The sequence below is a fragment of the Cannabis sativa genome, chromosome 3, assembly GCF_029168945.1.
Source record: "Cannabis sativa cultivar Pink pepper isolate KNU-18-1 chromosome 3, ASM2916894v1, whole genome shotgun sequence".
NCBI classification, from domain to species: domain Eukaryota; kingdom Viridiplantae; phylum Streptophyta; class Magnoliopsida; order Rosales; family Cannabaceae; genus Cannabis; species Cannabis sativa.
The window spans coordinates 48577565-48590729 of record NC_083603.1 but is presented as its reverse complement, the minus strand read 5'-3'; the positions used below and the strand labels follow the sequence as shown (position 1 = coordinate 48590729).

General features: G+C 28.8%; 1 protein-coding gene across 1 annotated transcript; it reads left to right on the top strand.

Moving 5' to 3' along the window:
* Nucleotides 1-11385: 11385 nt before the first annotated feature.
* On the top strand, nucleotides 11386-12822 carry LOC133029085 (E3 ubiquitin-protein ligase SGR9, amyloplastic-like). Its single transcript, XM_061112011.1, has one exon. It carries the CDS (start codon nucleotides 11790-11792, stop codon nucleotides 12552-12554), a length of 765 nt encoding a protein of 254 aa, XP_060967994.1. The 5' UTR covers nucleotides 11386-11789; the 3' UTR covers nucleotides 12555-12822.
* The last annotated feature ends 343 nt before the right edge of the window (nucleotides 12823-13165 follow it).

Sequence of the window (13165 nt, the reverse complement as noted above, 5' to 3'; positions counted from 1 at the left end):
CTTATTTAATTTTTCGCATCAAAGCTTTTAAAGACACAAGGGTCCTATGTAAAGTTGAGTCTCCTTGTAAACTTACTGCTGTGTTTCCCACCATGAGCATCATAGAGTGAGTCTTCCAGTTTGTGTGAGTCACACCCAAAGTTTCCAACCACTGTATACCCAAAATTATATCAGTATTGCCCAAATCCAAGGGAATAAAATCTTCAATTTTTTCCACCCCTTTCATAGTGAGTGACACCCCCTTACATATGCCTCGAGTCTCAGTTGATTGTCCCGTACCCAATATGACACCGGGAGTTGTGGCTGAGATAGGTAGTTGCAAAGTTTGTATTAGAACATTCGAGATAAAATTATGAGTCGCCCCACTATCAATGAGAACCACCACCGACTGAGAACTAACGTGTCCCCGTAATTTAAAAGTTTTTGAGGATGTCAAACCAATAACAGAATTAAGGGAAACCTCTACGACATGATTTTCCAACTTGGTGTCTTCTTCTTCAACAACCTCGTCCAAGTCATCTATGTTTCCTTCTCTTTGTTTACTGAATTCTTGAACAATAATGACCTGGAGTTCAGTTTTTTTTGCACCGATGACCAGGGGAAATTTTTTCATCACATTTGAAACATAATCCCTAAGCCTTCTTATGCTGAATTTCAGTCTCCTTGAGCCGTCAAAATCCATTCCCAGCTGGCCGACCTTCATCTTTAAAATTTGTTGAACATGGAACGAAGCTACTCACACCACTTCCAGTCAGCCCTCCCCGGAATCTTGAAATAGAGCTTCGTATAATAGATTTTTTACTTTTGTTGGGCCAACAACTTCAATTTTACATTTTAGACTAATTTCATAACTTGTTCCAGCCCACTTGGGCCCATTACGGTTACTTCATACCCTATTTTTTAATTTAGCCCATTAATAAAAGAATATTCTAATATTTGTTCTGAAATCCCTTCTAAAGAAGAAGCAAGCAACTCAAAACTCTTACGATATTCACGTACAATACCTTCTTGTTTGAGGACAAGGAATTCTCGATACATTAATTCAACGGCAGAGGTCAAAACCTCCAATTCATCCGCATCTTCAAGTCCTCCCAATTCCAAAATGGTCGTCGACGATGTTCCCATTGAAACCAAATCAAAGCCTCTCCCTCCAAGCTAATTACAACAGTTTCAAAACAGTCTTGATTTGTCATACGATGAATGGAAAAATACCGTCCAGCTTTCAATAGCCATCCGTCTGAGTTGTCACCGTCAAATGTAGAAAGTTCAATCCAATGAGGCCTAATATCCCATCGTGGGGTTACCTGGTTGTTGCGAGTCCCACCGTTGTCTCCACGACTTCCCCCAACATCCATGGACACTCCCCCAGTCATGAACGGATGACCACGTGTCATAAGTCGGGCGCCACCATTAGTTGCCGATGCCTGATGTCGCTCCTCCTCTATGGGCGCCTTGTGCCGCTCCTCTTGCTTCGTAGAAATTATCTAACCGATGTACCAGGGTAGTGATTCGTAATGATTTGTGATTAATTTGATAATACTTTACTAGATTATTTAGTAATATAATAATTATTTAAAATTAATAATATATATTTATTTTTCAACATGTTTTGTTTGTGTTTGCAAGTATACTACTACTATGGAGTGAATTTGAATTTTGTTTTTCTTCTTCAATTCATGTACTAAGTTACAGTAAGGTGACATTTGGTTGGAGATAATGAAATAGAATAGAATAGAAAGGAAACAATTTTTATTCCATTCCTTTATTTAGTTAAAGTATTGGAATGTCATTCTAATAGAATATTTTTTCCATTATTTTGATGGAAAGACTATTCCATTTTGAAATTGAAAGAAAGACCATTCCATTGCAAGATGAATAAAATTTAAAAAAAAAATTTCAATTTTTTCGAAGCGTTTTAAACATAATTCTATTCCATTTTTATTCCCATTCTTATATTTTCATTCCTTCCAACTAAATACCACTTAAATTATTTTCTATTCCATATTTAGATGTCCCGTTTTGAAGAGAAGGGAAGTTCTAATTTAATTAAGTTACTATATTTCTGCTTATTAGTACCTTTTCCTTTTGAGGGTAATTTTTTTTTAAAAAGTATAATAATATTGGATTTTTATGTCCTAAATAAATCTCATTTCAATATAATCAATAGAAGACTATAAGTCATTTAAGTTTACATGTTATTTTCATGTTTATAGGTTAATATAATTTTTTTGATATATCTAGAACATATAGTTATTCACAGTTACAGTGATGTCATCTTAGTAGAAAGTAATTGTGATTGTATGCTTCAAAGTTTAAGTCCTATGATTTATGAGTGCACTGAATTTATATTGACGTGATAATCAACGATTAAGTTTACTTACACTTGGATAAGTGGTATGTCCTTTCTAGGGCATTGGTAAAGTATACTAGTATCGGATGTATGGAGTATACATCGAATGGGATCGATATTGAGCTTGGATAAGATATCATAAACTTACTGTTATATCTTTCTAAGTCAATATCACTTAGTTGGTCTTAGATCAATAGATCTTAATCTTGAGATGATTAGGTTCTAGCTTAACTGTATTATTTGTGTTCTTTTGACTTATTCGTTAATGCTGACCAAATGAATTGGTCCAATACTTACATCTTGGAAACGTGGTAGTACAATTAAGTGGGAGCGCTAATCATAGATACATAATTTATAGCTTCTATAATGACATAGAAGTGGAATGATGATTTCCTTTGAGCTTTGCTTAACAGAGATAAATGGAAGAGCTCTTATTTCATGAATAATATTAGTTTACTAAAATATCATTTATAGGAAGTTAAGTGTTTTAAGGATAAAGTACATTGAAGGGTAGAACGATAGATTTGTCCCCACTCGATGTAAATTATCTATAGAAGATCTTTGATTATTTGGATTATAACAATAGATAATTAATAGCGTATCTATATTTGGAACATGTAGAGCGTTATATGTAATTAGGAGTACAATTCCGAATCCATAGTGGAGTAAGAGAGTTGTAGTATCTCGGAAAATAATATAGTATTTAATTGGGCATATTTTATTGTTCTTGTTGTTAACACGTAGCAAACATCAGATTTATACAGCCCCACTATCGGTTGATTAATTTTTGAGGTCAACAATGTACATTATGATTTAAAATGACATAGTTTCTCGTAAACTTTTATATTTATATGAATCTAGTCATTCTGTTATATTCTGTCTCATTATTCCATTTATATGTTGACAAGTCTTTGTAAATTAGCTACTTTGCTCTCCTAAACTTTGATAACTATCGAATCGAACCTCCTCAAAACGAAAATGAAAAAAAATTAGTATTTTTTAGTAAATTTTAAAATGTTAATTTAGATCTTAAAAATCATTTGAATCATTAAGAAAATTAAAAAAAGAAATTAAAATTTTAAAATTAATTATGCGAATTAAATATGAATTATTTTTACTACAAATCAATTTAGATTAAAAAAAAAAAGAAGAAATATAACCTAACAAAAGAGCCTTATGTAATTGTTGAATTTTAGATAAATTTTTTAACAAACTTTATATTTTAAGGGTAAGATTAAGTAGTGTGGAACATTCATAAAAAAAAATGTTAATTATTCAATTATATAGTGTAAAGATATATATATATATATTAAGGATTTTTAGTAAGTGAGAGCATTACTTTTGCTCTCATCTATGAGAGCATTTTCTTTTATTTTTGATTGGTTAAGATAGTGAGAGATATACAATTAAAATGAGTTCGTGAACATACAATACATACATTAATAATGTTAATATTATTTATTTTTTTTTAAAAAAAAAAATTGACTTTATTAAAGAAGTTAGTGGGATTTTTTCCAAAATCAAAATAAACTTCTCAGATGCTTATTTTACGGAGTATAAGTTTATTTTATTTTGTTTTTTTCATCATCCCCAAAAGGCTCTTGATAGCTACCGTCTCCAACACATCATGATCATCAGAAAATTTTCATACTTAAATTCAATGGAAAAGAGCAATACATTATCGTGTTGAGTCTAAATATCCCTATAATAAATGATAATTATTGATCCTCCCAATATAATTTATATAGCTTTCAATAAGTGCGGGTAATTATATAAAAAGGAAACTGTGAGCAAGTTTTTGTGTTCATCTTTGCGTATAACCTATCTGTACATCTGCAGGGAAATCTTCTGTTATATATATGATAAATATCAATATAAAGGGATGAATATACATACATACATACATACATACATACATACATACATACATACATACATAAGTATAATTTAATTATAATAACTAGCCGGTCATAAACTTGAAGGACATTGATGCCACTTTAGCTATATAAATATTTTGTTGCTTTGAAACTACTAACATTCCCCCTTTTTTTATGTATTTACTTTTTTTGCTGGTTCGGTCGAATTAATCAACATCTAAATATTGAATGACTTTGACAGTGGTTTAATCCCACAAAGTTTGCCATTTGAATCCTTCACAATCATCCACGTAGAAATCACTATTGTTCTCTGCTCCCAAAATAATGTAATTGCAGTGTCCTCGTTGGCAACTCCGGTGAATGAGGTGGTGGTGGCAGCAAAAATGAGTCTGGATTTTTTTTCTTTTCCTTACAGTTACCCAAAAATATCACGTGGGTAGAATATAGATGAGTTAAAAATAAATAACAATGTGATAAGATACTACAAAATTTTACTACAATTGGATTAAAAATTAAAGGCTATAAAAAAAATGCTTTTACTTGTAAGAGCAAAAGTGATACTCTCACATAAGGAATACGCTATGTTTTAATAGAAATACTTACTGATGAGAAATGGAATCACTGTTAAATGAGCTTGAGTGATTACAAACCACGTCATCTACAACGTATTAATTAATAAGTACAATACAATTAAGTCCTAGTTATACCTTGTTTCCCTATTCTGTAATAAATAATAATATAATAATAAAATACAACGGTAAAAAAAATTGTTGTGATGAGGAATACTTATTATAAATATAGAAATAAATTGATGAGGAATAGAATCAATCACTGTAAAATTAGTTTGAGTAATTACAGTTCACGTCATCTACAATGTATTATTCTATATTTTGTAATAAATAATAATAATATAATAATAAAAAAAGTTGTACAAAATACAATGGTAAATACAGAAAAAGTGGTAATACATATAAATAAATTGATGAGAAATAGAATTACTCGAGTGATTACAAGCCACGTCATCTACAAGGTATTAATTAATAAGTATAATACAATTATTAAGTCCTGGTTACACATATTCTGTAATAAATAAATAATAATAGGGGCTTAATGTAAAACCTCACTTGAGTTTGAGGTTTCACATTCCTCATATGAGACAAATAAAATTAAATTGTAGTAGTAGGTAATATAACTTGCTAGAGTCGGTTTAATAACTTGATGGCAATTTGTTGTGAGAAAAATAATATTTTATTTTTATTTTTATTTATTTGAAATTAAGTCATCTTTTAGGGGTAGAAATGTAAATTAATCTTATTAGTTAGTTGTATTTGCATCTAATACATATGTATCTTGATAGAAAGAGATTGTATGTTCTAACGTGTTAATAAAGATAAAAGAAACGTTTTTTTTTATTATTTTTTTGCTGAGTTAAAGAAGATTAAAAAAAAGTCTCTGTGTTGTATAATAATTGGTATAGCTCCCCACAATAAATAAATAAATAAATAAATAATAATTAGTATTTTTAAACTTTACTGATTTTTTTGTGAATAATAATAATAATTAGTATTTGTGTCATATCATATATATGTATCTATTTTATATAAAGTGTGCCTATATGACTGAAAATTTTTGGTTTATGAGAAATTTATAGGTGACTTTTTATTTTTATTTAATAAAATAATAAAATATTATTTATATATAATAAAATAATAATAAAACAAATCCTATTAATATTTGAACTGATATTAAATATTCGCTTATACATCAAAATTTGCACTGCCGATGCAAAGCTTTGGTTAATATACTGATGTCGTTTGCGTCTGTCATCTTATACCAGCGACCATGGTTGGTCAAATTAATGGTGATAAAATCAAACAGTATATAAAATCAAGTGATGATCCCGCGGCACCATTATGAGTATGTCTTTCTGCCTTTGTAATCGATTTCTTTTTTTTTACTACTTTGGTTTGAGTGTGGATCATTGAGCAGCTTATGATTTAGGGTTTATGAGTAGTTTGTTGTTTTCTTTTTTTCTTCCTTATACTTGTTTTCAACGATGATTTGATTTTCATCATGTTTGTTTATGTTTGGTGCTGATCGCTTTCAAATCATGATTTTCATCTTGTTTGTTTGTATGCATAATGTTCTTAGTCATATATGTTATTTCTTACTGTTTCTTTATTAATCTCTCTTTCTTGAACTTGTTACATTAACTATTTCATAATACTCTTCAATTACTGTTTTACTTAACTGCTATGAATCTTAATCCTGTTTACTTCCTTAATTCCAAGATTATGAGGTTGTCTCTCTCCGTTTGTAATCGATTTCTTTTTTTCACTACTTTGGTTTGAGTGTGAATCATTGAGTTTTGTGTTGTTCATTCTTTCCTGATTTGATTTTCATCCTGTTAGTTTATATTTGGTGCTGGTCGTTTTCAAATCATGATTTTCATCTTATTTGTTTATATGCATAATATTCTTCGTCATATATGCTATTTCTTACTGTTTCTTTATTAATCTCTCTTTCTCGAACTTAGTACATTAACTATTTCATACTACTCTTTAAAGATTATGAGTCTGTCTCTCTTCGTTTGTAATCAATTTTTTCTTCACTACTTTGGTTTGAGTGTGGATCATTGAGCTTTGAGTTGTTCGTTTGTAATGATAGGAATCATCATCCGGTACGTTGGTTTTTTATAGTAAGTTTCACAATATATAATATATACTATACTTTATAAACTAATTGAAAATTTTGAAAACCAGAATCGAGCCCTTCGAATCTCGGCCACAAGGACAAAACGCGGAGCTGAGCATAATTTGTGGTGAAGGTTAGTTTTTTGTTTTTTTGTTTTTTAGTACTGTAACTCAAAAAATCTTAGAGAATAGTATAAGGAGGGTATTAATCCGACTTGTGACCACAGTTCAGCACGATAAGAACTACACCAAAAACATAGTCTACACAGAGTTATTAGAATTATCAAGTTCAAACTAATTTGAAGCAATAACCCCATACTTATTTTTATCTATGCCTTTACTTGGGCTTTTTGAACTAAGATGAAATGAACATTTTTAAGTGTATCACCTTTTTTGAAGTGATAATCATCTTATAATGGAGTTCACTATTTTTTGGGCTTATTGAAAATATTTCGAACAGTAATAATATTTTTCTCTCAGTTATATTTGTTTAAAATTTTAAAATAACACCGATATAATTAAAAAAAAAATGTCACGCTTATAGTGTGTTTTTTAAAATAAAAATTAGTGCACTTTTTTTTGCTCAAGTTTTTTAAATGAATATTTAGTACTTACATGATAGTTACATACTACAGAAAAAAAAATAATAATTGAATGATAGTCCTAAAACATCGAGCAATTCGTAAAAAAAAAATATTTTTTAAAATAAATAAATAAATTAAATTAAAGAAACCCACCATACATGCATGAGGCATGTAAGGTAAGCCTCCACTTAATATTTATTTTTTAATAAAATTTAATCTGAAACAGAAATACATTACCTAAAACAGAAATACATTACCTAGAACAAAAACTAAATATAACAATACCTTCAAACTATCTTATTTACATTTTAAATCTTTATATATTAAAATTTAATTTGAAAAAACTTAAAAAACAAAAATAAAGTAAAAACGTAAGAAAAAGGAAGATTTAAATAAGATAGTTTGAAGATATTTTTCAATTAATAAATTAATAATAAATAATTATTAAAATTTCATATAATTAGAATATATATCTATTCTATCTATTTATATAAAGTGTCCCTATATAACAGAATTTTTGGTTTTTGAGAAATTTATGGACGACTTTTTATTTATATTAAAAATAAGATGGTTTATTATTAAAAATAAAATGGTTTATCAGAAATTCATGGGTCACTTTTTATTTATATATAATAAATTCCATTAAATCCAACAGAAAAATAGGGTTCTAGATTTTCTTTAATTACCATATTTCCAACCCTATGGTTTATTATTAAAAATAAAATGATTTATGAGAAATTCATGGGTCACTTTTTATTTATATATAATAAAATAAAAATAAAATAAATCCCATTAAATCCAAAACAAAAATAGGGTTCTAGATTTTCTTTAATTACCGTATTTCTAACCCTATTTGATTATTTATGCCTCTTTTATAAACCCTATTTGATTAAAGTTAAGATTATAAGATTAATTCAATTAATAATTATTTGTCACATAATTATTAAGTGTTTTCCCTTTAATTTTCCTTTTGTTGATGATGCTAATTTATTCATATTTTGATTTCTACAATTTTTGTGTTCAGATCATTAAGGTAGTGTTCTACTAGGGGATCTTACGAGTTTCGCCCCTTCGCTAATGACCTCTAAGAGTTCAAATTCCAGTATTGTATAAATCTTCAATTTGTTCTATTTCTTATATTAACTGAAATTTTGCTACTTTCTTTTTTTTTTTTTTTAGTTTACAACTTTATTGTTTATATCTTATTAGGGACATTCATAGAAATTTGGATTTCTTTAAAATATGCAATTAATGAGCATTACTTTTTGATCATAGTGTGTTTTCCATGGCTGAAAACCTCAATAGTCTCTATCATTTGATATCAAATAAAATAAAATTATCATGATGTATACATTATGGTTATTTAATGAGTAATTAGTGTGTTAAAATTGTCAAGCTGATATTTAGAATTGTTTATAATTGAATTGTTTCTTTGTCAAAATTAATATTAAGTATATTTATATGTTTATAGGTTTATCTATTTTCTCTTAGATCAATCATGCTCATATAGCAAAAAAATCATACTCATATAGATATGTTATTTTCATTTTGTAATTTAAATCTTCTTAGTCATTATAGTTCACTTAAACTTTTTCCGATTATGGTAACTGAAGTTTTTTTTCTTTTAGGTACTCTATTACAAAGATCTGTATTACATGTATTATTTATTTTTGACTATGAGGAGGTGGATTTCTTTATTGAGAAACATATAGCGTGAGAAATTATTGTTCATAAATTGAATAATTATTTTTGATTAATGAGATTCATATATATAATTGTGTATATTGAATTCTTTATTCGAATAATTATTTTTGATTTTTACGTGATTATTTATTGTTCATATATCTAGAACCCTATTTGATTAAAGTTAAGATTATAAGATTAATTAGTTTGTGATTTCTTCCTATACACATAATAATAATCTCACCTAATAACTTATAATATTTTTTCTTTAACTTTTAATTGTATCACTTTCAAATAACATAGAAAAAAACTAACATAAAATTTAATATACGTGCCTCGCACGTAACTATTTACTAGTAATAGGATATATGTTAGAAATTTTTATAAAATAGATTAAAATTTTAAAAAAAATTTACAAAAATACAACAACATGGAAGTTTTTTCATTTTTACTCTTTGATTTTTTTATTTAAAAAATATCTTTTGTAGTAAAAACAATAAACTATTTTTTAATTATTTTGTAGTTTATTTATAGTTGTATTATTGTTATCATAAAATAATTTTTTTAGTTGTTTTGGTTGTTTTATAGTTGATTTATAGTTATCGTGAGGTTGATTTCAAGTTGTATTCGTATATTTTGCTGATAAAAGTATATTTTTGTAATTTTAACACTTCAAAAGACTATTTTTATAAATAAAAAATTTAGGTCGTAAAATTGTAAATAACATTTAAATAAAGAATATTTTTGAAAATTCCTCTTAAAAAAATATATAGCACAATCACTTTATAAAATAAGTATTTTGGTAGATCCCCATCTATTTAGGCATCTAAGAAAAATAAAAGTAATCCAATTTTTTCATAATCATGTACATTGTAGTTATTTAGAACTATTTGTAAAAAAATATAAATATTTTACAGAGTCGATATAGAAAAATATAGTCACACTTATAACAAAATATTTAAATCTTATTTTTTTAAAAATTTATAGGTAGCTCTAAATAACTACATCGTATGCAACTATAAAAATTACTTAGACACTTATAATAAAACGTTTAGATCTTATTCCTAACTCAGAATTCTGTTAACATAAATGAGGTTTTTAGAATAAACATATAAAAATAATTGTCAAGGTTTCGATTTCACCCTAAATTAGTTATGATTTTAATTATTAATGTGCCTAGATTATTCAAATATTTTTAAGAACCTAGAGCAATATTGTATAGCTTTCGAGTACCGCATAAAGAATGTGTAAGTGAATAATAGCTTATATATCTATACCACCATTACACCTCACATTCATCAAGTTGTTGGGTTTTGTGCCCTAAATAAAACCCTTTACAATCTGATTAGTTATCAATATAAGAAATTTGAAGTGATTTATGTTTGCATGAATTTTACATGCTAATGGTTTAATATGTTTATTACATATACACACAAAATCAGTTAAGTCCAGATCATATGTTTATTCACAATTACAGTATCGTCAACACAGTGGAATGTGATTGTGATAATATGAATCAAAAGACTAAGTCCCTGTTTCATCAGTGTTTTGGATTTACACTAATGTGATAATCAGCGATGATGTGTACTTACACTTGGAGTAAGTGTTATGTTCTTTCCAGGACATTGGTAAAGTATACTAGTTTCGAATGTATGGAGTATACATTGGACTGGACCGATATTGCAACTTAGTTAAGATATTATAAACTTACCGTCATATCTTTCCAAGTCAATATCAGTAGTTGATCTTAAGATTAAAAGAATCTAAATCCTGATATGCTTAGGCTCAACTCAGGAGTGATATTCATGTTCTTTGATTTATTAGTTAAGCCTACTTTTGGGTCAGGGTGATACGTATATTTTGGGAACATGATAGTATGATTGAGTGGGAGTGCTGAACATAAATATGGAATCTATAGCTTCTACTGGTGTATAGAAGTCAAGTGATGATTCCCTTCGAGCTTAGCAAATAGAAGTAAATGGATGAGCTCTTGTTTAACTGACTAATTATTAGATCACTAAACACCATTTACAGGTAGCTAAGTGTTTTAAGGGGCAAAATACATTGAGGGGTGAGAACGGTAAAGAAATCCCTTCCCTTCGAGCTTAGCAAATAGAAGTAAATGGATGAGCTCTTGTAAATATGTTTTTAAAACCATAAAATATTGTAATTAATGAAGAAAAGATTGTGAGTGGGAAGATTAAAAAATAAACGCAACTAACTAACAGAGAAAATGTTTAGCAAAAAGTGAGCAAATGATGTAGAAAAAAAAAAATAGGTGGCAATTAATTATTGGAGGGACAGGAATGGGATAGAAAATTGGGGACAGGTGATTTAAATGTTTCTATGAATTCAACGGTAAAAAAATTTCAGTTGACTGGTATATTTGAATTCATTATCACTGTTTCCTTATTTCTTCCCTCCTTTACAACTTACAACAGCTGTATATATATGTACACCAACAACACTCTTCTTAGAATCCATTATCAAGAGTTGTTTCCTTAATTTCCCTCCCGCCTCCTCTTCCATTTGAAATCCCCCAGAAAGAAAGTTGTTATCTTTGGCTTCCTAGTGACCGTTAATTTTGAATTTTAATTTTACAATGGCGGCACTGCCTCTGTTTGATTGTCATTACGACATAAACGTGGTCTGTAACGATGGAGAAGCAGTCTTACAGCAACAACAGCAGCAACAACGGCGGCCAATAGTGACGACGAATGATAAATTCATAGCCTTTCATGTCAACTTTCGCCACATACTCCTTGATATCCACCGCCTCATCGACAGTCGTCACTACTATACGGTGGTTCCTTTTGCCCAATACTTATCTGATTATTTAGCAATCACTGAATATATTCTGGCTGGAGTAATGGGCACCCCTTCCATCCAAATCCCATCTTCATTAACTTCACGAATTGCTACTGCTTACGTTTTGCCCATAATTCATGATTATTATTCTAATAACTCCCAAGCTTTGGGTCTCAATATCTGTCTCGATATCACTGCCCTAACTGCTAGTATTGAATACCAACACCAACACCAACACCAACAACAACAAGAGCAAAATCAGGAGAATATAAATATTAATGTCAATATTCCTGCAGCGAAAGACTCCGTAAGGGCTCTCAAGGAGTTAAACGATGTGGGTTTGATGAGTAGTTGCAATTGTACCATATGTTTCGAGAAGATGGTGCCGTCGTTGGGTGATTCGTGTGATGATGATGATGATGATGAGATTGAGATGAGCAGCAGAGTGGTTGTTGAGATGCCTTGTTCTCATGTGTTTCACAAGGATTGTATTGTTCGATGGTTGGAGACCAGTCATTTCTGCCCTTTGTGCCGTTACTCAATGCCCACTGCCAATTGATTTCATCCTCTTCATCCTAATCCTAATCCTAATCCTAATCCTAATCATAATCATAATATTACCGTTGTCTATAGCTACCTACTATACATACTGATCAATTTTCAATACTATATCTTTGTGTAATTTTCAATTTTGTCATGATTAACACATGAATTGTTCTAATATTAGTCCTCTTCTAAAGGGAAAATGATAGTGATATCTTTTATTGGACAAGAATGTATGTGTTCACTTACTCATTTGAATATAAGTTTGATTTGTTATGATTCATTTACTCTGTTCTTGTACTTTCAAGGTCCAGAATTAAGAAATTAATGTCTGTTGTGTGTGCAAATTTCAATGATTCAATGTAGTCTTTTTCTTAGTTAGAAAAGGGAAGATGATAGTGAAAGCTTTTCTTGGCCGAGAATGAGTTTATTTACTCATTTGTAATGAGGAAACAATCATGATGGAGAAAAGTTTGAATGGATAAAGATAGGGTAATGAATAAAGGTTTTGTTTTTTCTATAATTGTGTTGATTATGATTAGTTTACTCTGTTCTTTCACTTTCAATAAAGTTTAGAATTAAGAAAACAATATAGTCCTTTTCTTAGTTAGAAGATGATACTAAAAT

Excerpts from the sequence above, each read along its gene's own strand:
- LOC133029085 (XM_061112011.1), top strand. The coding sequence starts at position 11,790 with ATGGCGGCACTGCCTCTGTTTGATTGTCATTACGACATAAACGTGGTC.